General features: G+C 40.5%; 1 protein-coding gene and 1 pseudogene across 2 annotated transcripts in view; one reads left to right on the forward strand and one right to left on the reverse strand.

The window, feature by feature from the left end:
- The window catches only part of ARSB (arylsulfatase B), a 177,161-nt gene that overhangs the window by 91,829 nt on the left and 61,907 nt on the right, over nt 1–23,425 (reverse strand). For both annotated transcript variants that reach the window (XM_067731076.1, XM_067731077.1), the window contains exon 5: nt 7,241–7,484. In XM_067731076.1, the coding sequence (XP_067587177.1) occupies nt 7,241–7,484 (244 nt within the window). The remainder of the gene's footprint in view (nt 1–7,240; nt 7,485–23,425) is intronic.
- LOC137220726 (large ribosomal subunit protein eL15-like) lies at nt 11,138–11,757 on the forward strand (annotated as a pseudogene).

Below are 23,425 nucleotides of genomic sequence, written 5' to 3' on the forward strand. Positions count from 1 at the left end.
TATTGTAAATCAAGAGTATTTTAATTTAAATAAATAAGTGATATTATAAGTTCTGAATATTTTCAATTGCATGATTTATAAGATTATTGATGACTAGTACAAGATTCACAAATATTAAGCTAATAACTTGCATTCAAATATTTTAAATATACAAAATTCACGAATCCTTTAAAAAAAACTATACATCAAAGGACATATTCATTAGAATGAAAAGGCAATCTACAGAATGGGAGAAAATATTTGCTAAGCATATATATATATATATATATATATATATATATATGCTTTATATATATATAAAATAAGGAGTTAATATCCAGAATATATAAAGAACTCCTGCAACTCAACAACACAAAAAAACCAAACAATCTCATTTAAAAATGGATGTTTCTTTTTTTGATATTGAGCTGCATGTAAATTTTGGAGATTAATCCTCTGTCAGTTGCTTCATTTGCAAATATTTTCTCCCATTTTGAGGGCTGTCTTTTCGTCTTATGGTTTCCTTTGCTGTGCAAAAGCTTTTAAGTTTCATTAGGTCCCATTTGTTTATTTTTGTTTTTATTTCCATTTCTCTAGGAGGTGGGTCAAAAAGGATCTTGCTGTGATTTATGTCACAGAGTGTTCTGCCTATGTTTTCCTCTAAGAGTTTGATAGTGTCTGGTCTTACATTTAGGTCTTTAATCCATTTTGAGTTTATTTTTGTGTATGGTGCTATGGAGTGTTTTAATTTCATTCTTTTACATGTACCTGTCCAGTTTTCCCAGCATCACTTATTGAAGAGGCTATCTTTTCTCCACTGTATATTCTTGCCTCCTTTATCAAAGAGAAGGTGACCATATGTGTGTGGGTTTATCTCTGGGCTTTCTATCCTGTTCCATTGATCTATGTTTCTGTTTTTGTGCCAGTACCATACTGTCTTGATTACTGTAGCTTTGTAGTATAGTCTGAAGTCAGGGAGCCTGATTCCTCCAGCTCCATTTTTCTTTCTCAAGATTGCTTTGGCTATTCGGGGTCTTTTGTGTTTCCATAAAAATTGTTGAACCCTCTTGCACTGTTGGTGGGAATGTAAATTGATACAGCCACTATGGAGAACAGTATTGAGGTTCCTTAAAAAACTAAAAATAGAACTACCATATGACCTAGCAATCCCACTACTGGGCATATACCCTGAGAAAACCATAATTCAAAAAGAGCCATGTACCAAAATGTTCATTGCAGCTCTATTTACAATAGCCAGAACATGGAAGCAACCTCAGTGTCCATCAACAGATGAATGGATAAAGAAGATGTGGTACATATACATAATGGAATATTACTCAGCCATAAAGAGAAACGAAATTGAGTTATTTGTAGTGAGGTGGATGGACCTAGAGTCTGTCATACAGAGTGAAGTAAGTCAGAAAGAGAAAAATAAATACCGTATGCTAACACATATATATGGAATCTAAGAAGAAAAAGAAAAATAAAAAGGTCATGAAGAACCTAGAGGCAAGATGGGAATAAAGACACAGACCTACTAGAGAATGGACTTGAGGATACGGGGAGGGGGAAGGGAAGCTGGGACAAAGTGAGAGAGTGGCATGGACATATATACACTACCAAACGTAAAATAGACAGCTAGTGGGAAGCAGCTGCATAGCACAGGGAGATCAGCTCAGTACTTTGTGACCACCTAGAGGGGTGGGATAGGGAGGGTGGGAGGGAGGGAGATGCAAGAGGGAAGAGATATGGGGACATATGTATATGTATAACTGATTCACTTTGTTATAAAGCAGAAACTAACACACCATTGTAAAGCAATTATACTCCAATAAAGATGTTAAAAAAAAGAAAAGAAAATGGATGAAGGACTCAAGTAGATATTTCTCCAAAGAAGATACACAAATGGCCTGTGAACACACGAAAAGATGCTCAACATCACTAAATACAAGGGAAATGCAAATCAAAACCACAATGAGGTATCACTTCACATCCATTAGAATGGCTACTATCAATTTTTTTTTTAAAGAGAAGGAATGAATCAGTGCTGGTGAGGATAAAGAGAAACTGGAACTCTTGCACATTGTTGGTAAGAATATAAAATGGTACAGCCTCTATGCAAAACAGTACAGCAGTTCTTCAAAAAATTAGAAATAGAATTACCATACGATGCAGCAATTCCAATTCTAGGTATATAACTCAAAGAATAGAAAGCAGGGTCTCAAAGAGAGTTTTGTACACCTATGTTCATAGCAGCATTATTCACAATAGTTAAAGGTGTAAACAACACAACTGTCTGACAATGGATGAATGGATAAACAAAATGTAGTATACACATAAATGGAATATTAATCAGACTTAAAAAAGGAAGGAAATTCTGATACATGCTACATGAATGAACCTTGAGGATACTATGGTAAATGAAATAAGCCAGTCACAAAAAGACAAATACTGTAGGATTTCACTTGTATGAGGTATCTGCAGTAGTCAAATTTATAGGGACAGAAAATAGAAGGGTGGTTGTCAGGGGCTGGGGGGAGGGGGAAGTAGAGAGCTGTTGTTTAATAAATATAGAGTTTTAGTTCTGCAAGATATAAAAGTTTCTGGAGATTAGTTATACAACAATGTGAATACACTTAACACTACTGAACTGTACACTTAAAAATGGCTAAGATAGTAAATTTTGTTATGTCTATTTTATCACATTTAAAAATAGATTAAAAAAAGAAAAATATACTGGATGGAATTAATAGAACATTAGGAATTGAGAAAAAAATTAATAATCTTGAAGGCATACTAACAGAATCTATCCAAAATGAAATACGTGGAGAAAAAATAATTAAGAAAACAAAAAACAACAACGAAAAGAACATCAGCAAGCAGAGGGCAACTATAAGTGTCCAGGTGAGAAGACTAAATGTCTCCATTCTTCCCAAATTAATTTTCATGGTTAATCTCATTTAATTTTTAAGAAGCTTTTCTTTTAATGAAATAATTCCAGAGTTCATCACAAAAAATTAAAAAGTGGGACTTGTCAAGAAAATTTTGTAAAGGAAATACAATGGGGAGGTGAATAGCTATTTCTGCCAGCTATTTAAATATACTCTAAAAGGTATGTTTACAACAGATTACAGATTACAACGGTGAGGTGCTAACACAAGAACTGCTAAGCCAGTGGACTAAAATAGATGGCACCAAGACAGATCATAGCGCTAATAAGAACTCAGAACATAAAGCGGTACTAACAATCAGTGAAAAAGGAAATATTTAATAATAATAATAATGAAATTATTATTCAATAATAATTACTCAAAAATCAGTCTGGGCTGTCTTGGTAATATTTGAAATAAAGCATCATTTTAGTTCAGAGGTTCTTAAACTTTGGCTCATTAAGAATTATACTCCAGGGCTTCCCTGCTGGCACAGTGGTTGAGAGTCCGCCTGCCAATGCAGGGGACAAGCGTTTGTGTCCCGGTCCGGGAAGATCCCACATGACGTGGAGTGGCTGCGCCCGTGAGCCATGGCCGCTGAGCCTGTGCGTCCGGAGCCTGTGCTCCGCAATGGGAGAGGCCACAACAGTGAGAGGCCCGCGTACCGCAAAAAAAAAAAAAAAAAAGAATTATACTTCATTGGGCTTCACGGTATTTGTGAAAATGGGGTGAAAAGTGACTTATCTTCCCTTCAGAATTCCTCTTGAAACTGAAACCATAGGTGGGGAAAGTCTTTATAGTTTCATACTAAGTTTTTAAGATATTTCACATCATCAGGTAATATTCGATTGTCACCACTGTCATTTTTTTAAATTAATTAATTAATTTTTGGCTGTGTTGGGTCTTCGTTGCTGTACCCGGGCTTTCTCTAGTTGCGGCAAGCGGGGGCTACTCTTCGTTGCAGTGCGTTGGCTTCTCATTGTGGTGGCTTCACTTTTTGTGGAGCATGGGCTCTAGGCACGCGACCTTCAGTAGTTGTGGCACACAAGCTCAGCAGTTGTGACTCGCGGGCTCTAGAGCACAGGCTCGGTAGTTGTGGTGCATGGGTTTAGTTGCTCCGCGGCATGTGGGATCTTCCCGGACCAGGGCTCGAACCCGTGTGCCCTGCATTGGCAGGCGGATTCTTAACCACTGGGCCACCAGGGAAGTCCCCACTGTGATGTTATAACATCTAGAAGAGTTTCCCATTGATTAGAAAGGAAAAACATTCCTACCTTTATGATTAGCGGTTCTGCTATGGTTATATAAATTTAATGAAATATAAAGTAAGTTTAAAAATCCTTCGAAGTGTCTTGAAACAACCTATAGGCTGCTTATCAAGTTGAAAAGCAGAGAAACCATACAGAATCAGAAAGAACTTGGAGAAGCCATGTTCCCTAGAATTGACAAACATGTTCTGTGGCTTCGAACAGATGAAAAACTGAAGCTGTCAAGGAACTCAGATTGCAAGGAATGTCACCCACGCCAGAATGGCTATTTCTTCTAAAATTTAATATTTTGGAGCAGACATAAGAGGAATTGGTAACTATGCAACTAGTGAAACAGATGCTCTCAGCATAGCCGACTCTGTTACTGCCATTACTGGCATTCCTATTTCATGAGACCTTTTTGAAATGTTCAGAAACTACCATCATCTTGAAAATGGTATTTCCAAGTAAATATCTTACTGAAAAAAAGGTCGAGAACTCTGGGCATAGACTGAGAATCTCTGACATTTGGCTGTCCATTTGTTTTTACTGCTTTGGAAGAGAAGCTCCTGACGTCAATGTGACTGGTTGCTTTCTGCATCTGCCGGCACGGGTGCCAAATGCTCTGCCACTGGTACTGAATGAACGCTTGCCTAGTGTTGTGAGAAGCATCAACTTCATCGGGACAGTGGGGGCTGAATCACTGCTTTCAGGATCTTTTATCAGGAAAATGGAGCAGAATGAGAGCAGTTCTTCACTTACTAAACAGAAATTTGCTGAATTTCCAGAGGAAAGTCTTGAAATGCTTGATGAGACATTGGGCAGAAATTTTACTTTTTTCAAATAGGAAAGGAAAGCCACTCTCTCATGGTTTCACGTACTTGGACAATAGTTTTGGTTGTAATATTCTAGTTACAGCCCTGCAGTCAACATTATGTCTGCTGCTGAAGGATGCAGAGCTCCTGTTCTATTCAAGATGGGTCACTAGGAGTTCAGCATGCCTCTGACACCGAGGAAAGACCTTCTGCAATCTGGAATTAAGGGTGGCAAAACTTCTTCCAATTCCTCGGCAGGCAGAAGCAAGTATGTGCCAAACTCCTAAACGTTACTTCTGACAAAGATAATTTTAAGATTGAAGTGTGGGTTTATAGTCCAAAATTGGTGATAGGGATGAACATCAATGACTTGCACTTTGCCAAAGATCAGAACCTCAGTGAATCTGGGAGCAGAGGAAATTATTCAAAATAAATTCAACTGTTTCTCAACTCAAGCCTACCCTCATTTGGCCAAGTATGCCACGATAGCTCCATTTGCTCACGTGTGCTTTTATAAGCCACAATAAGCCAAGTGTGCTTCTTTTTTTTTGCCCCCAAAACGAAACAAAACAAAAAACTCAAAACTGATTGGATGGCAAGCCTGACACATATGTTATCATATCAAAACACTCAAAACTTTCTCCTGCATCTGTAAGTCAAACTTCAACAGCCTTCATGGTGGAAGTTGGCGATAAGCTGAAGTTCAAGTTTTGCTTTGCTTGGAAATTTTTATTTCCTTTTTATCATAAAGTAGGTATTAATTTTTGCATTAAAAATGAGTGAGAGGCAGAGGGTTTCAAAGAATGTCATATTTTTCTATGTGTACATAGAAAAGAATGTGTAATCAATATCTAACATCATAAAAATAAATTCTATCTAAATTATTGTACATATGCTTAGGTACTTTTTTTGGTAACCTCAAAGCTTTCAGAGTCTCAAGGAGCTCTGTGATTCAAAAATCTGAGAAAAACCCCATTCCTCTGATTTAGATATTGACCTCACGTAACAAAATATCATTTCACAACAGTTCAAGAATTACATGGAAGAAAATCAAACCACAACACTTAGAAGAAAATATAAATGTTTAGCAGATTTCAAGCTGAGAAAAAAGCTTTCTGAACAAAAAAGCAAGAGAAAAATAATAAATAAATAAAAATGGCCATTCTCTAGTTCAATTATTTAATTTCACTTATATCTAAGGGGAAAATCCAAACTGTAAACAGAGGAGGTCATTTTCCCCTGGTCACTAGGGGACCAGTCAATCAGCCACTACCCCTTGCTGTAACACCCAACAGAGGTTTAAAACTATTACACTAGACATTGTCACTCCATCAGTAGAAACAATACCTCCAGTATATGTACATTTATATTTGTTTATCAATTGGATATATGTACTAATCTACTAATATATTATATACCTTATAAAATATATACTTAAAAAAAGATGAGATAAAATTAACTACAAATACAAGTTCTAAAGTTTTCTTCCTGCACCCTTGCAGGTGTGTACACCTCCCCATTTTGGGGGCCGTTGTTCGGCATGGCAGTGGCTAAACAGGAGGGCCCTGCCACCATTTCCAAAGCTGAGTCTGCGTTCTGCTCCCCAGACTGTGTACCTCCTTCCCATCTGCCAGCTCTCGGTATCACAACACACTGTTTTACTGCCTTCCTAGTGCAGATCATTATGGGACGTCATCTACTTATTTATGGGTTTACTTGTTTATTCCTACCCCCCCTGCCCCCCGACTCCCCAGCTAGAATATAAGCTCCGTGAGAGCCAGGATGGTGCCTGTCTTGTTCATTCCTAGTTCCTCCACACCTAGAACAGAGCTTGGTATATAGTAGGTGCTCATTAGGTACTTATTGTGTAATAAGGGTATACAGCTGCTCCCCCACTCAAATTCCAGCTGTTCCCCCTGCTTGGTCCTCCATTCTCCTAGCAGGCAACAGGGCAGGTCCCCTGACCCTCTGCAGGAAGCAAACAATACCCTATCCTACTTCTTAGCACTTTAAAGACCTCTCATGGAGGGTGAGCCACAGAGGACTATCTTGCTCCTCATAGAAAACACAGGCCCCCAGTCTCAAATCCAGAACTTAAAAATATATACATATATAATTACAGTATTTCTAAACGCAGTTCTTCTTCTTTTGCAATCATCTATTTGCAAGCTGAACTATCATATTCATGCAAAAGCAATCCTTCTCAATCAAGTCAAGCTGTTCTTAGAGCTTCTGTCCTGGGAGGGAAAAGAGACAGGCGGGCAGGTACCTGATGGTTTTCCACACATCGAAGCCATCCAGAGGCTTGGTGCCCTCTGTGCTGCCCCCCGCCAGCTTCACCAGGGTCGGCAGCCAGTCGGAAATGTGGATGAGCTCCCGGTTCTTCACGCCCCTCCGTTTCAGCAAGGGGCCGGCCACAAAGCCCACCCCTCGCACGCCTCCTTCCCACAGGCTCCACTTTCTTCCTCGAAGGGGCCAGTTATTGCCCCCTGCCAATGTCTGCCCACCGTTATCTGAAACACAATTAGGTCATAGCATGAGGACAAGGCTAACTATTAGATACATTTAAGAACAGAAGACTTGGATGCATGTTATTATTAAGTGGTGCTTAGGAACTAAGAAAGAAGATTCCTCTTTCCCCTCTCCCATAACAGCTACCCTCCTCCCACCCAACACAACCCTCCATCCCACAGACATAACCAGGGCTCAGCACGGCACATGTCTGACACTAGACCTTTAAATCCTCCATGGAGAGGGCCACTGAAAAACAAGAGAGGCCCCTGAGGGGAACTGCTTGGGATAGAGCCCTGTGCTGAGCAATGACTAGGATTCAAACGCATGCATGCAACTTTGTGTAACACAGGAGAGTGAACCCAGGTAGGTGGAGCCCCTCCCCGTACATGAAAAGACACCTCTGAATAAGTTTCACTTAGGAACCTAAGTCTCCTAATTAGTGGGGATAACGAACCTTTTTATTTTCTTCCTGGAAAATTTTTCTAACATTTAAACTGGTAACAGAATTAACATTTGACTCCCTGGTGATCTGAACTCTTAAGAGTGAAAGTTGAAGACTTCCCCAGTGGGTTAAATGTCTCTGTACACAGAACAGTTGGATGGAAAAAATAATTGCCAGAAAAATTCCTCCCTTCTTGACAGGATGGCAGGACAAAGCTTCATTGTATACTGTATGCCAGGGAAGAGAAGGTTTCTCTCCCAAGACAGCCAAGGGAATGGAGGACACTGGGGAAGCCAGAGAAGATACAAAAGTGACTTCAGTATCTTACCAGCTGGGTGGGGCTCAGAGTTAGAAATTAAGTTGGACTGTAGAAAGTAAAAAGTCATATTTCTTACATACTGAGGTTGTAGAATCATATTATCTCCAAAAGTACTCAAACACTTAGGTGACTTTAGAGATATGTTTTAAATATCACTTATTTGCATGTGCATTACACTCCGATTAAATGTTTTCTAAAAGCCACTGTTATCCAAATGAACCACAGGAGGGCAGTATGACAGATGTGCTCTATAGAACATTATGTATAAAGAAATCTAACACAGAAATCAAGCTCTATCAAAGCCAAAGGATGCTCATGGAAGGAAAAAGGACCAGTATTTGTTAAGCACCCACTCTGCACCAGGCACCCTTTGAATTTCACATTATCACAGACTCTGGAGTCCGATAGACCTGGAATTGAAGCATGATGCCAGCCACTCACTAGGTGTGTGACCCAGGGCAATACACTGCCTCAGTTTCTCATCTTTAATGTAGAGATAATAATTCCTACCTCATTCATGTATTATGGTGAGAATTAAGTGACATCATTTATAATAATGGTTTGGGGCTGGGGACGTGGCACAATCTAAGTTCTCAATAAATGGTAGCTAATATTTATAACAATACAAATAGTCTAGTATTATAACTATTTTGTCATGAGAGACTTGAAAATGCCAAACAACTAATAAGTGGCAAAGCTAGGATTCAAACAATGTCTGTGTGACTCCCAGGCTCCTCCTGCCCCCAGAGTGCCCTGCTCCTGAGGTCCCTAGTATAGAGTGAGTTTTATATCTATATAAAACTTTACTTCTCTATGAAAAACATAAGCATGGTCAACCTCAGCTAAGTTTACACTCTTCCCATGATACAGCAGGAGAGCTATCTCAAGGTGATGACAATTCCCTTACGAGGAGCCTCTGTTGCTGGTGGGTAAGAAATTCAAGGCTCTACTGTCAAGCAGGCTTCTGATCAAGCCCTTAACACACCAGGTCTTCAGTTCTTCTCTGTGCCTCACGAGGGGGAGAAGGAAGGGTCTTGAGCTGCGTTAGAGGAAGGTAACAGTTCTTCAACACAGGTGGGTGACAATCAATCTCATCATTTGCTATCAGACAAGAACCTTTTCTTAAACCTCACCTCTCTTCTTGACAAAGCAAATGGTCACCCAAACCAGTTTATTAAATACACATTCTATTTCACATGAGCAGACCTGCACGCTCAAAACAGGGGGCACCATCTTTAGACAAAGGGAATTCCTCACACTCCACTGGGTATCAGTCACCAATAACCACTCTATCAAAACGTAAAAGAAGGTGCTGTTCATGTGATACAAAAATACACTGGGAAGAAGTGTTTACACTCTACCTGTGAAGTTAAGAATGGCTAAGACAGCACTATCATTTCCCTGTGCTGTCTGGATTGCTATAAATGATACTGGCTCAGGGCTTGTAGAAGATGCCTGCTGTCTCCATTTTTGATAGATAACACTCCTTTGAAATATTAGATAATGTCTCTTTCAGTTCCACCTATTTGTTAGTGCTCAGTACAAAAATGGTGGATGATGAAGATGGTAGAAACAAGAGTGGAGGTGATGGGGAGAAGCGTGGGGTGGGTCTGGAATCTGATCTTAGGCCCTTGAGGTATGACTCAGGAAGGAAAATACTCTGGGCTGTAACGAGAATTTGGCCACGGCTGCTAGGTGGAAGGTGTTTCCACATCTTATTTGGGAGGTGCCGATGCAGTGCGTGTGACTGTTTTTGCATTAGCTTCTGTGATGTTTTTCCCATTAGCAATGATAAGCGATTCTATCGTCTATTATCGATGTGGCTTCCTCCATCATTTTTTTGAGAGCACTCCAGGGAGAAAGCACTGTTAATTGACACACCTGCAACTCATCCTCTTGGGCTCCCCAGTCACAAAGCCAACTGCAGAATCCACTGCATGAAGAGGACAATTCAGCTTTGCCAGGGACCTGGCCAGGGGGCACTGGCTGACGGTCTCCACTTACCAGCAAAAATCCACAGACTTAGGCCTTTGAGAAATAGGGTGCTGTCCATTGGTTCTAGTGCATTTGCCCAGGTATTTCAAGGAGTTGGACATAAAACTGATCAGAGTAACAGCAAGAATACAATCAGCTCATTTGAAACAAGGTAGAGAAGGGGGCTTCCAATATCGTTCACTTAAGTCTGACATAAAGTTCAAAAAGACAATGGAGACCTAGAGTCTGTCATACAGAGTGAAATAAGTCAAAAAGAGAGAGACAAATACCATATGCTAACACATATATATGGAATTTAAGAAAAAAAATGTCATGAAGAACTTAGGGGTAAAACAGGAATAAAGACACAGACCTACCAGAGAATGGACTTGAGGATATGGGGAGGGGGAAGGGTAAGCTGTGACAAAGTGAGAGAGAGGCATGGACATATATACACTACCAAACATAAGGTAGATATCTAGTGGGAATCAGCCGCATAGCACAGGGAGATCAGCTCCGTGCTTTGTGACCGCCTGGAGGGGTGGGATAGGGAGGGTGGGAGGGAGGGAGATGCAAGAGTGAAGAGATATGGGAACATATGTATATGTAGAACTGATTCATTTTGTTGTAAAGCACAAGCTAGCACACCATTGTAAAGCAATTATACTCCAATAAAGATGTTAAAAAAAAAACAAAAACAAAAAAAGACAATGAAACCACCACCATTTCAAACACGTTTCTTTTCATTTTCTCTCCTAATTTTCCTCTGGGCAAAAGTTAATTTTTGTTCTTGTTAAGAATTAATTTTCAAGAGAAAATGTTCAGGTTGCATTTCCTGGCTGACTTATGAAAAAACTTCCAAATCAAAATAAGATGACTCGCCTTTCTGTCTGGCGGCAGCCATCAGGTGAGCCGAGATGCGCGCTTACAAGTACCTCCAGGAGCTATGGAGGAGGAGGAAGCAGTCGGATGCGATGCACTTTTGCTCAGGGTGCGCTGCCAGCAGTACCGCCAGCTCTCGGCGCTGCTCCGGGCGCCCTGCCGCACCCGGCCCAACAAGGCGCGCAGGCTGGGCTACAAGGCCAAGCAAGGTTATGCCATATGTCGGATTCGTGTGCGCCGCGGTGGCCAAAAATGCCCAGTTCCTAAGGGTATCACCTACAGCACGCCTGTCCACCATGGTGTCAACCAGCTCGTTTGCTCGAAGTCTTCAGTCTGTTGCCGAGGAGCGAGCTGGACGCCACTGTGGAGCCCTGAGGGTCCTGAATTCTTACTGTGTTGGTGGAGATTCTACGTACTAATTTTTTGAGGTTATCCTCATTGATCCATTCCATAAAGCTATCAGAAGACACCCTGACACCCAGTGGATCACCAAACCAGTCCACAAGCACAGGGAGATGCGGGGGCTGACGTCTGCAGGCAGGAAGAGCCGCGGCCTTGGCAAGGGCCACAAGTTCCATGACACGATCGGGGGTTCTCGCTGCGCAGCCTGGAGAAGGCGCAATACTCTCCAGCTCCACCACTACCGCTAATATAAGTAATGTTTGTAAAATTCTTACCTATAAACAGTTTAGGACATCCATGTCTGCTTGAAAGTGTTTTTTAATGTCTGTTAAAACTAGTTGTGTGCAGATTGTTCATTGAATGCATTGTCAAATTCTGAAAGTTAAAGTGCAATAATATTTGAAGACTTTAAGTGATGGTGTATCTTGTTTCTAATAAGGGAAATGCCTTTGTTTTTGCTTTATTAGGGAGTTGATATGTCCGTGTTTAAAATGCTGTTTGGGGGATTCCCTGGTGGTGCAGTGGTTAAGAATCCACCTGCCAATGCAGGGGACATGGGTTCGAGCCCTGGTCCAGGAAGATCCCATATGCCACGGAGCAACTAAGCCTGTGCACCACAACTACTGAGCCTGCGCTCTAGGCCTGCAAGCCACAACTACTGAGCCCGCATGCCACAACTACTGAGCCTGCATGCCTAGAGCCGGTGCTCTGTAACAAGAGAAGCCACTGCAATGAGAAGCCCACGCACTGCAATGAGGAGTAGCCCGCGCTCACTGAAACTAGAGAAAGCCCGCGTGCAGCAATGAGGACCCAATGCAGCCAAAAAGATAAAATAAATAAATTTAAAAAAAAATGCCATTTGGTACAATAGGTGTAAAATTCTGTAAAAGAGGAGTGCAGAAAGGAGCCATGTAGATTTGTTGGTGCGTGTGATGAAACCTACAGCTTTACTGGGGTGAGGCAATGCTCTGCTGGTTTACTCTAAAGTGGCTGTTCCATGGAGTTTGGCAAGGACAAACTTTAAATTGGGTTTTCCTTGGACATGTGAAGGATGTTGTGATCCTTTATCATGATCATATGCAGAAAAATAATGAAAGTTGACTAGGGCCCACATTTTTAGACTTAATCTACTATTCCACTTACGTAACTGCTGCTTCCAAAAGGCGAAAAGTAAAGGAATGCCACCATTTTTTAAGAGAATTGAAAAAACCTGTTGCAAGATGTTTCTCTTACAAATTGAAACAAATCCTGGTTAACCTAAATTAAATTGCCTTGGCCTCCATGGTACCACTGACGTTCACATAAAAGGTGGGGAGTTCCTGATTCAATCCTATGACTCTGGGATCTGTAGAATACTTAACTTCATGCAAAATAGTCATGGTATTTACACTACTGTATATCGAAACTGATGGAAATTGAACACTAGGTAAATGAGAAGGGAGTTTTTAACCCTAAGGTTTGTAAGCTAGTGATGCTAGGATTGGGAAATTGGTGTTCATCAGGTACCTTTCAAGTGTGGGAGGATAGAAAAGGCTTGGATCAAATTTTTAAATGTTTTATCTGTAGTATTCGTTTGTGACCATTATGAACTCTAAGCCATCTTAGGGGGGAAAATAGGGTTGGTTTTATTCAAAAGTAACATTGCTAAGTCCAATCAGTGTTATCTTGGGTCAAGCCACTTTATCCATTCCCATAAGGCTACTGAGGAGAGTCACGTAGTTGGTGTCAATACGAGTTCAATTGGTTTCCGAAAAAAAAAAAAGAAAAAAAATAAGATGACTCCAGCTAGTAAAGGAAGCTATGAAACATTTTTTGGGGGGAAATCATTTTTCAGCAATGTTTTTGGCAGGGGGAAAACCTAATTATAAAATCTTTGCCGTATAGAAAATAAATGTTAAAATAAAACAAATGTCATCTACAGATGGTAAATCTCACTTTATTATTCATTATTGAACAAAAATAGCTGTCAAAACGTCATGAAAAACACTGGTTAGCCAAAGACCCTAGCAAACACATTAAGTATATGACAGTGAAGCCTCATGTGCATCCAGCTGATAAAAATTAAGATGGAACCACGACAACAGCACTAGGTTTTAGGACTACTCCCCAAACAGGGTCATGTTGTGGCTTGGCTTTAGAAGGCTGCCCTGAACCATCAGTGTATATCTCCACCTTGCTGCCCCCATGGATCCTTCAACCCTGGCTTATCCAAGACAGCTCCTCACTCTGACATGGGGATCCTGGAGAAAAAAGGAAGGAAGGCTCCAGCAGCCTTGCACCAGGGCCTGGACATCCCTCTGAACAGGCCACCCACGGGAGTGTGACAGATGAGCAGACAACAGGATTTCAGAGACCAAGAAGACTCTTTGTCCGATAAAGGACCTGTTACTACTCATGGTTGATTCTTTTAGACTAAATTTTTACTTAAAGCAAATTGGAGAGTTAATGTATGTCTTAGTAGTCATCTAAAGGATTAGGTAAATTCAATCTTCTCCTAATGAAAGGTTCTAGAGAACATATCTACCGAGACATTCAATTTACAATCTGATGTTCTTCTCTTTCCCTCTTGCTCTACATTCAACACATTCACTTCTGCCAAGTTGATCATGAAAATGGATTTCCAATCCACCTCCCCATTCTCCAGCCCCGTTGCCTTGGGTCCAGCACGGGTCTCACCTGGACTCCTGGGGTAACATACAGAATGTTTCACGTTGCTATCAGAGGCATCTTTGTGAAGCCCAAACCAAACAGGCCACAAGCGTGTTTAAAGACCTCTAACTGCTTCCCAATCAGGAAAAAGTTCAAACTTCAGTCCAACACATGGAATCCTTCATATGTGGCTCCAAACTACTTCTGGGGCATCAGCTCCTGCCCTTCCCCACAAAGCATGCACTGTGCTTCAGTCACAGAGAACTTACTTCTTGTTGTTAGAATACAACATGCTGACGTTGCCTGGGTACAGGTTGGCTCCTTTGCCTAAAATGCCCTCCCCATCTTTCCTGCTTGACTTAATAATGTCACACTGCTGTTTTTAATTTACTCCCCCCAGACAACCTCTGTCTCTTCACTGTCCTCCTGCACTTTATACTTTTCTATCACACTTATCTCTGTATGGTGTTAATCAGTTATTCGTGATTTGTCTTCCCTGAGAACTCTGGCTCTCCGGGACAAGAACAATGTCTCATTCTTCTTTGCATTCCCCAAGATCTAGCAGAGACCTGCCAAAGAGGAAGCCTCGAGATTTGAGGGTGGAGAGGGGGGAACAAATAAGTGAATGGAGAAAAGGTCACCAAAAATGGAGACTGAAGACACTAAAAATTAACTCTGATTACTGCAGAGGGTTTTCTGAGCTTTCCTCCAGCCACCCCATGACCTTAACTTTTAGGAAGCTGTTCTGCACACAGATGCTGCTTATTTTACAGGATATTGGCAAGAGGCACTCCTGGAACCCCATGAGGATTTAAACAAATCCAACCCACAAATACCAGAATTGTTTGTCCAATCTGGATCAGTTACCCAAAGTCAAAGGGGTTGTTGGAGAGCATTTGAGGAAGCACGGTCCTGGATGGGAAGAGAGTCCTCACTCACCCCTGTAACAAATCTTTCTGGATTTCATGGCCCATGGACCACTCTAGCTTTGGGGAAATGGCAGAAAATGGCAGAAAATAAGACAGACAAGGTCCTTTCACATGCAGTGAGTAGAAAAAGAGGTAGGATCTCTCTACTCGTGGTAACTGGTGACTAGGCCTCTCAGAGAAGCTGTAACCAGAATGACGGGGTAGAGCCAACCAACATCAGAGAGAGGAGAACCCAGGCACGCGGTGCAGGAGGCTCAAGGGCCTGATTCAATTACACATTAGATGGCGGGTGTTCTGTGTCAAGCTTCTTTCTTTTTTTTTTTTTTTGCGGTACGCGGGCCTCTCACTGTTGTGGCCTCTCCCGTTGTGGAGCACAGGCTCCGGACGTGCAGGCTCAGCGGCCATGGCTCATGGGCCCAGCCGCTCCGCGGCATGTGGGATCTTCCCGGACCGGGGCACGAACCCATGTCCCCTGCATCGGCAGGCGGACTCTCAACCACTGCGCCACCAGGGAAGCCCCTGTGACAAGCTTCTTAATTAAATACTAAATTAACGGTACTCTTAAGAACCGCTCTGAACTTAAGGAAAACTTGAGCTGAACGATGACTAGATATAAACAAAAAGCTGTCTGTTTTATGACTAATATATTTTTTCCTATCATTACTACAGTCACATTTGTAATTTTATTGAAGTATACTCAAGGGATAGGGATTAAGTGCTGTGAGTTTGGGCAAATCACTCTCTCTCTGAGCCTAAGTTTTCCCCATTTGAAAAATGAGGATAATAACAATACCCATCTTAACACAGAGCCTGGCACAGAAGTAGTGCTTAATAAATACTAGCAATTTTCATCACTGATAACTACCACCAGCAGCAGCATCAAAGTATGCAGAGCAGAGCAGGCTCCTAGCTGGGTATTTACTAAATAGATGCTAGATTTAGGTTTTAAAACTATACTCCAAAGTGCCATGCTTTTTGTAAGAAGGTATTTCAAGCATAGACCCTTCCAAGGAGCATTCTCTTCTCTGTATGTAATTTCTTGAGCATCATAAAAACACGATGAATTGTTGAGGGGTTTTGTTACGATTCCTTTCTGTTTCCATGAATTTAAATAAAGCATATCAATGATCAAAGAAAGAGGTACAATGGCCATAGCCTGTCATTCAAATTAAATTTCAGAAACGGAATCTTTATTCAGATATTCATCTGAATATTTGTAGGGGTTTCAAATGGTTTGCAAGCATTCAGGGCAGATCAATGCTCTGACCCCCCCAACTCCCAGTCAGACACAATCAGACTTTACATCTTGATTAAAAGAACCAGCAAGGGGAGTGTTCCTGCCGAGCTAGCATTAAGGGAGATTCTGGTGGAATGGGATTGGCAGGCAGATGCCAAATAAATGATGCAGCCACCGAAAGAGCTAAAGATAAAGAAAGATGGATGCAGGGCAAGGGCAAAATCCGGAAGGAATGGGGGTCAAAGAGAAAAAAAAAATTACACAGGGTTGTAGTAAAAGATTTCCTCATTTTAACGGGACTCATGTCATCGTTTATAATGATGAGATATCAATGGGATTTTATCTTCTCCTTTAAAACTTATTAAGGATGAAAAGTCTCAAAAGGTCTGTTGAAAGATTGAAAACATTTGGTCTCGAAAAGTGAAAAGGGAACTGGAAAACAGTGTCCTCATTTATTACGTATTGGTAGGCAAATCACTGAACTTTTTTCTGAAGTTTAAATCATAGGTACTCACAGATCTTGGAGATCCTTAAATGAAAGTTGTAAGCACAAAATGTTATGAGTCACTCTCACTTAAATGGCAAGGGTAATGCTAGCTTTGATCTCCACATTCTGGATCCCCTAACAAGTAGCACAGAAGCCCTTTGTTTGGAATATTTAGGGTCAAGAAAAGTACCAAATGTTTATTCAGTCCTTTCTTACAACTAAAGCTCTCCTTGCTTTTCCTGAAGTTCGATCTTGAAAGAATGCATTTTTTTTTAAAGCTAATAAAGTTATGAATTTCAGGGCAAACTAAAATGCTTTGGCACCTTTACGGAGTATCATAGTTTACTCACAAATTACTTGGCTCCCCTTCCAGACTTGAAACCCCTTTAAGGTGGCCAGATAATTTTTTACTAGACAGCTATTTATCTGTCACTAATGCCGATCAAGAAGTGATAAATGTAAAAAGTATCACAGAAGTGCTTTAGAGTCTGGCAAGTTCAAAGACAGCAGGAGAGAAGTGAAAATATCATCAAGAGGTAGAAACAAGTAAGATTGTGGTTGCAAAATAGTAAGCGGACTACTTGTATGGTGAGAAAGATGGGAATTGAGGTCAATGATTTTTTCGGAGAGAATGATACTAGAGAAAGCTCACATATTCTATTTGGGCAAGCATCAACTACTTTAGTTTGTCTTTATGTTTCCAAATCTACAACACAAGTTAAATGTTCTGAATTTACCCTTGAAGCAGAAACAACATTTTACTGGATCTCTACTTCATAAGTAGTAAGATTTGCTTTTAGGTTACTTGGAAAAAATCAATAAACCAAACTGAGTGGACAGGCAGTTTTGTTTCCCCAAACTTCTCTGAAGTTTGCTAACTGCTAAAGGATCTCACTAGTATGTGACTGTCTAATTATGGCAGGAGAGACCAAGAAAAAGGTCATGAGAACACTGATTAGCACAATCTTCTTTGAAGAAAAACAGAAGAGTAAATCCTAAGAGATCTCATCATAAGGAAAAAGATATTTTCTTCTTTTTCTTTTATTTTGTACCTATACAAGATGATGGATGTTCACTAAACTTAATTGTGGTAATCATTTCATGATGTATGTAATTCAAATCATTATGCCATACACCTTATACAATGCTGTGTGTCAATTATATCTCAATAAAGCTGGAAGAAGAAGAAAAAAAAAGAACAGAAGAGCGAAACATTTAATGGCAGAAACAAACCAAAAAAATTCAACATACCTAAATACTAAGAAGTTTGTTAAAAGAATTTCAAATATTGAATGCATACTTAATAAAGGTATAGGAACAAGATTCCCTTTAGATCTGCAGATAACACCTGTTCCAAAGGCAGAGTGAAACAAACTCTGAGTTCTCAGACTCCTGGCCCTCCTGACCATGTGAGGTGGGCAGTACCCCTCTGACCAGGATGAAGGGGTCAGTGAGAGGGAGGAGAAGTCCAGGTGACCCTGGCCATCCCAAGGGCAGGGAAAGAGAGTGCTAGCTGTTGGGAGTGAAGGCAGCTGGAGGAGAAGAGAATGTGTGGCAGGAAGCCTGGGTCCCTTTTGCCCAATGAGAGGCAAGTAGGTAAGTGGAGGCACTTTAGCGAGACCAAAGGACGCTGAGAGAGAGAGAGGTCCGGTACGTGGGAAACGCAACGTCTCCTGATCAGCCATGAGCTGGGGTTAAGAAACAAGACCAAACAACCAAACGAATCAAAATAAATGCCCTGAGTGACCACAAAAGGCAACACCAAGTCCCTGCAATCAGATCCTAACTCAGGGCCCATTTGGTTTCAGACACAATTCTAATAATATGTATGATGGCTGGCTTCCTAATTTCATAGCAGATTGGGTAGGTGCAGACTGCTGGAGTTGGTCTCCTAAGAATGAGGGAAGGAGCAGAAAAGATATGCATTTTATAAGAAAAAAATATAAATTTTAGTTTTAAAACTAAATAAAGAATTTCCCTGTTTTTCTAGTGTTAAGTGATCCACACTGATGTATATTAAGGACACCACTGTATGAAGCATAACACAATAACGAAAAAATTAAAATGATAACCTTACATCATTAAGACGGTAAGAGGCTCGGGGTATAGTTAAGGACAGCTTAGACCTAGAAAAAGGTTTATAGCCCATATTCATGTCTCTGAGCCCACCTAGATCACTATAATGTGACCACCTCCACCTGTCATTTTCAGGTCACAACTGCAGGCACACAGAAACTTTTACTATCATGGCATAGAGTTAAGCCTATACACGGAAAAGAGAGAAAATGATTCCAGGTCAGAGTTGGGACCCCAGAAGGACTGAGCTCAGCTGCAGGCGGGGGAGGGAGGGGAGCAAGTTACACTTTTTTGCACGTCTACTTTCGTGGATTGAAACCTGTGATTACCAGGCATATGTGTGAGCGTTATGGCTAGACACCCTGTGTTTGGTGGCTAGAATAGTTGTGTTAAGTTACCCTGCAGGTGAGATAGAAGGTGTTTTTACTGTTGTGGTTATTTGGTTTTTATTGTGGATGTGGTAATATGTGACCTGCCTGCTGGCTCATTCACAGATTTTAGCTTTTTATCTAATAGCACCTGTAATAACTGGGAAAGTTCTGAAATAGGGAAAAAAAGCTTCTATATCATGGTTCTCAAGCCTTTCAAGCCTCACACTCCCCTATTATAACAAATGTTTTGTCGTGCTCTTTTGCCTCCCTGTAATGGAATTCATACACTTGCACACCTAATTTTTAAAATAACTTTAAATGTAATATAAAGGAAAAATGGCAACTGATAATAAAATAGCATGTATTTCATATGAAAACGTGCAGGCACAGAATATATAGCAAAGTGGTGAGATAATTGCCTGGACTATATATGAATACAACTGGACTTAAAGGAGGCCATTCCACACTAGAAGTACAGAAGAATGAAAGAGAGCAGGGATGAACACGAGAATAAAAATCAGAATTTATCTTCCAGAAAACAGGGAGAAGCCTAAACTTCCCAACTCATTCTATGAGGCCAGCATTACTGATTCCATAGCCAAAGACACTACACAAAAAGAAAACTACAATGAACAGAGGTGCAAAAATCCTCAATAAAATTTCAGTAAATCAAATCCAGCTATGTATAAAAATGATAATACGTGATTGTGTTAGTTTTCTATGGCTGCCATAACAAATTACTACAAATTTAGCCACTTAACACAAGTTCATCATCTTATAGTTTTAAGTCTGAAGGCAAGTCTCATTGGGCTAAATCACAGTGTTGGGAGGGCTGCATTCCCTTTCAGAGGCAAGAGAGGAGGATCTCTTTTTAGCCAGTTTCTAGAAGCTGCTAGAATTCCTTCGCTCAACACTCTCTTCCTCCATCCTCAAAGTCAGCAATGGCAGTTGAGTCTTCTCACTTGGTATTACTTTGACCTCCTCTTTGTCCCTCTCTTCCACTTTTTCTAAATTAATTAATTAATTAATTAACTTTTGGCTGTGTTGGGTCTTCGTTTCTGTGCGAGGGCTTTCTCTAGTTGCGGCGAGCGGGGGCCACTCCTCATCACGGTGAGCGGGCCTCTCACTATCGCGGCCTCTCTTGTTGCGGAGCACAGGCTCCAGACGCACAGGCTCAGTAGTTGTGGCTCACGGGCCCAGCTGCTCCGCGGCATGTGGGATCTTCCCAGACCAGAGCTCGAACCCGTGTCCCCTACATTGGCAGGCAGATCCTCAACCACTGTGCCACCAGGGAAGCCCCCTCTCTTCCACTTTTAAAGACTTGTGATTCCATTTGGCCCAGTCAGATAATATTCTCATCTTAAGGTCACCTGATTGGCAACCTTAATTCAATCTTCAACCTTAGTTCCCCTTTGCCATATAACATAAGATATTCAGAGGTTCAGGTCTTTAGGACGTGAACATCTTTGGGGGAAGCGAAGGGAACATTGCCCTGCCTACCACAATCATGATGAGCAAACGAGGCTTATCCTAGGATTGCAAGTAATTTTCATATAAAAGAATGATGCTGGGAGAATTACACTACCCAACTTCCAAGACCTCCTATAAAGCTCCAGTACTCCAGACAGCTTGGTACTAGAATAGGGAGCCTAATAAAAGAACCACCCGTTAGTGATTATTTGATATTTAGCAAAGGTGCCAAATAAGTCAGCCGAGGAAAAAGTCTTTGCAACAAGTGATTCTAGAGTAACTGAATATCTACGGGAGGGGGAAGAAAGAACCTTGACCAATCCCTAACTTACAGAAAAATTAATTGAAGATGGCTCATATTTCAACTCAATAGTAAAAAAAAAAAAAAAAAATTAACATATGAGCAAAGGACTTGAACAGATATTTCTCCAAAGAAGATATACAATGGGCAAGAAGCACATGAAAAAAAAATGTCCAAGGGGATGCAAATCAAAACCACAAGAGATACCACTTCACACTTACTAGGACGGCTATAATAAAAAAGCCTATGACAAGTGATGGTGAGGATGTGGAGAAACTGGAACCCTCATACACTGCTGGTGGGAATGTAACATGGCACAGCTGCTTTGGAAATAGCAGTCCTTCAAGAAGTTAAACATAAAGGTACCACATAACCCAGAAATCCCACTCCTAGGTGTGTATTCAAGAGAAATGAAAACATATATCCACACAAAAGCTTGTGCATGAATGTTCATGGCAGCATTATTCATAACAGCCCCCAAAAGTGGAAACAAGTAATTAATTATGAATGGATAATACCATTAATTATGAATGGATAAGATGTGATATATTTTCAGCAATATACAGGGAAAAAAAAGGACCACAATAAAAAGAATGAAGTACTGACACATTCTACAATATTGGTGAACCCTGAAAACATTACGCTAATGAAAGAAGCCAGATAAAAAGGCCATATACTGTATTTTTCCCTTTACATGAAATGTCCAGAATAGGCAAATCTATAGAGACAGAAAGTAGATTAGTGGCTTCCAAGGCCTGGGAGGAAGGGGAAAATGCTAATGGATACAGGATTTTTTTTGTGGGGGTGATAAAAAAAATTAGATAATGATGACGATTGTACAACTCTGTGAATATAATAAAAACCACTGAATTGTACACTTTCAAAGGATGAATTTGATGGTGATGTGAATTATATCTTAACAAAACAGAGCTGTACGAGAAGAAAAAGATGGACCAAAGACCTAAATGTAAATGCTAAAACCATAAATCTTTTATAGAAAAGCGTAAGAGAATATCTTTGTGACTTGGAGGTAGGCAAATGTTCTTAAAATCAACAGGTTTGGTAATACATTTATGTATTAAAATTGATAAGACCCATAATGGTGTAAGATGAAACAGAGTGATAATGTAACTTCAAAGGCAGAATAAGCAGTGGAGTAAAGTGCAGCTCTGGTCAGCCGGTGGGATCTCACTGCAATTAAGCATCCATTCTACATTTTTTGCCCTTTGGATGAGAGGTGGGTTAAGGAAGAAACCCTACATTCAGGAAAACTCTTCCTGTTGTCACTAAAATGTATACGATCTGCTTCACGGAAACAGCCCAAGCCTGCCCACTCCATGTATATTTCAGAGCACAGGCAAGGTTATACCTCAGTACAACAGATGTGAGTGTTTTAGACAGTGCATTCTCAACACCACCCTAATTATCAAAACCCAGAGCTTCCAGGACATGGCAGATTCTTTGTTCTTGTTTTCACCAATCCATCAAATTGACTTGGCTTCTTTTAAAAACGGTAGATCTTTTCTGGAATCAATGTGTCTCTCTTTCTCTTACAGACCCCTACTTTTTATACCTCAGTTTTTCATCAGGGCCTTTTGTGGTAAGCTGACCCTACAAAACATCTGCCTGGCATGTGAGACACAAAATTTTCTTTTGGAAAGCTTTTTGTATGTACCCAAAGAGACTGCTTCATTGTTTATTCCATTTTTGGCTTCCTGCAAGTTTAAATGTGGAATCAAGTGGAAAATGACTTCAAAATAGATAAGAGATTACATGAATCTTTCCATTCTCCATGAGTCATATGAAGATATATTAACCCTATCAGATATGAAATACTGTGCTAGTGATTTATTTTATATTTTCTGATTTGTGTATGGTAAAATTCACTTGTTTTGGTGTGTAGGTCTATGAATTTTGACAAATGAAGTCATATATCTAGCACCACAATTGAATGTGAAAATTAATAAAGGGGAGACTCACTAAAATGGAGTTGAAGGCCAGAAGGGGAAGTTCTCACACAGTACCACTCAACATCAATTTCAGGAAGAACTGTCAATTACAGACCCCAACAGAAGAATCACCAACAGGAAAGAATCATCAAATACCAGACCTCAACAGGAAAAGACATACATTGTATGTCTTACAAGAAATCGACCACCTCAGCGACTCAGCCAATGAAAAACCACATTCACCTCGAACTCTCACTTTTCTCCAATGGACTTTCATTCAAAACAACCCTTCCCAACTTCTTCCTTTTTCTCTATAAAATAATATCCCTCTCCTTTGTTGGACTTGCCTATTCTTTTGCTGTATCTTGCTTGTCCTGAATGTGCAGTTCTTCGCCATTCCTGAATAAACTCATTTTTGCTGGTAAAATAACTTTTAAGGTCAACACAAGATA

Source organism: Pseudorca crassidens, chromosome 3, assembly GCF_039906515.1.
Source record: "Pseudorca crassidens isolate mPseCra1 chromosome 3, mPseCra1.hap1, whole genome shotgun sequence".
Classification (NCBI taxonomy): Eukaryota; Metazoa; Chordata; class Mammalia; order Artiodactyla; family Delphinidae; genus Pseudorca; species Pseudorca crassidens.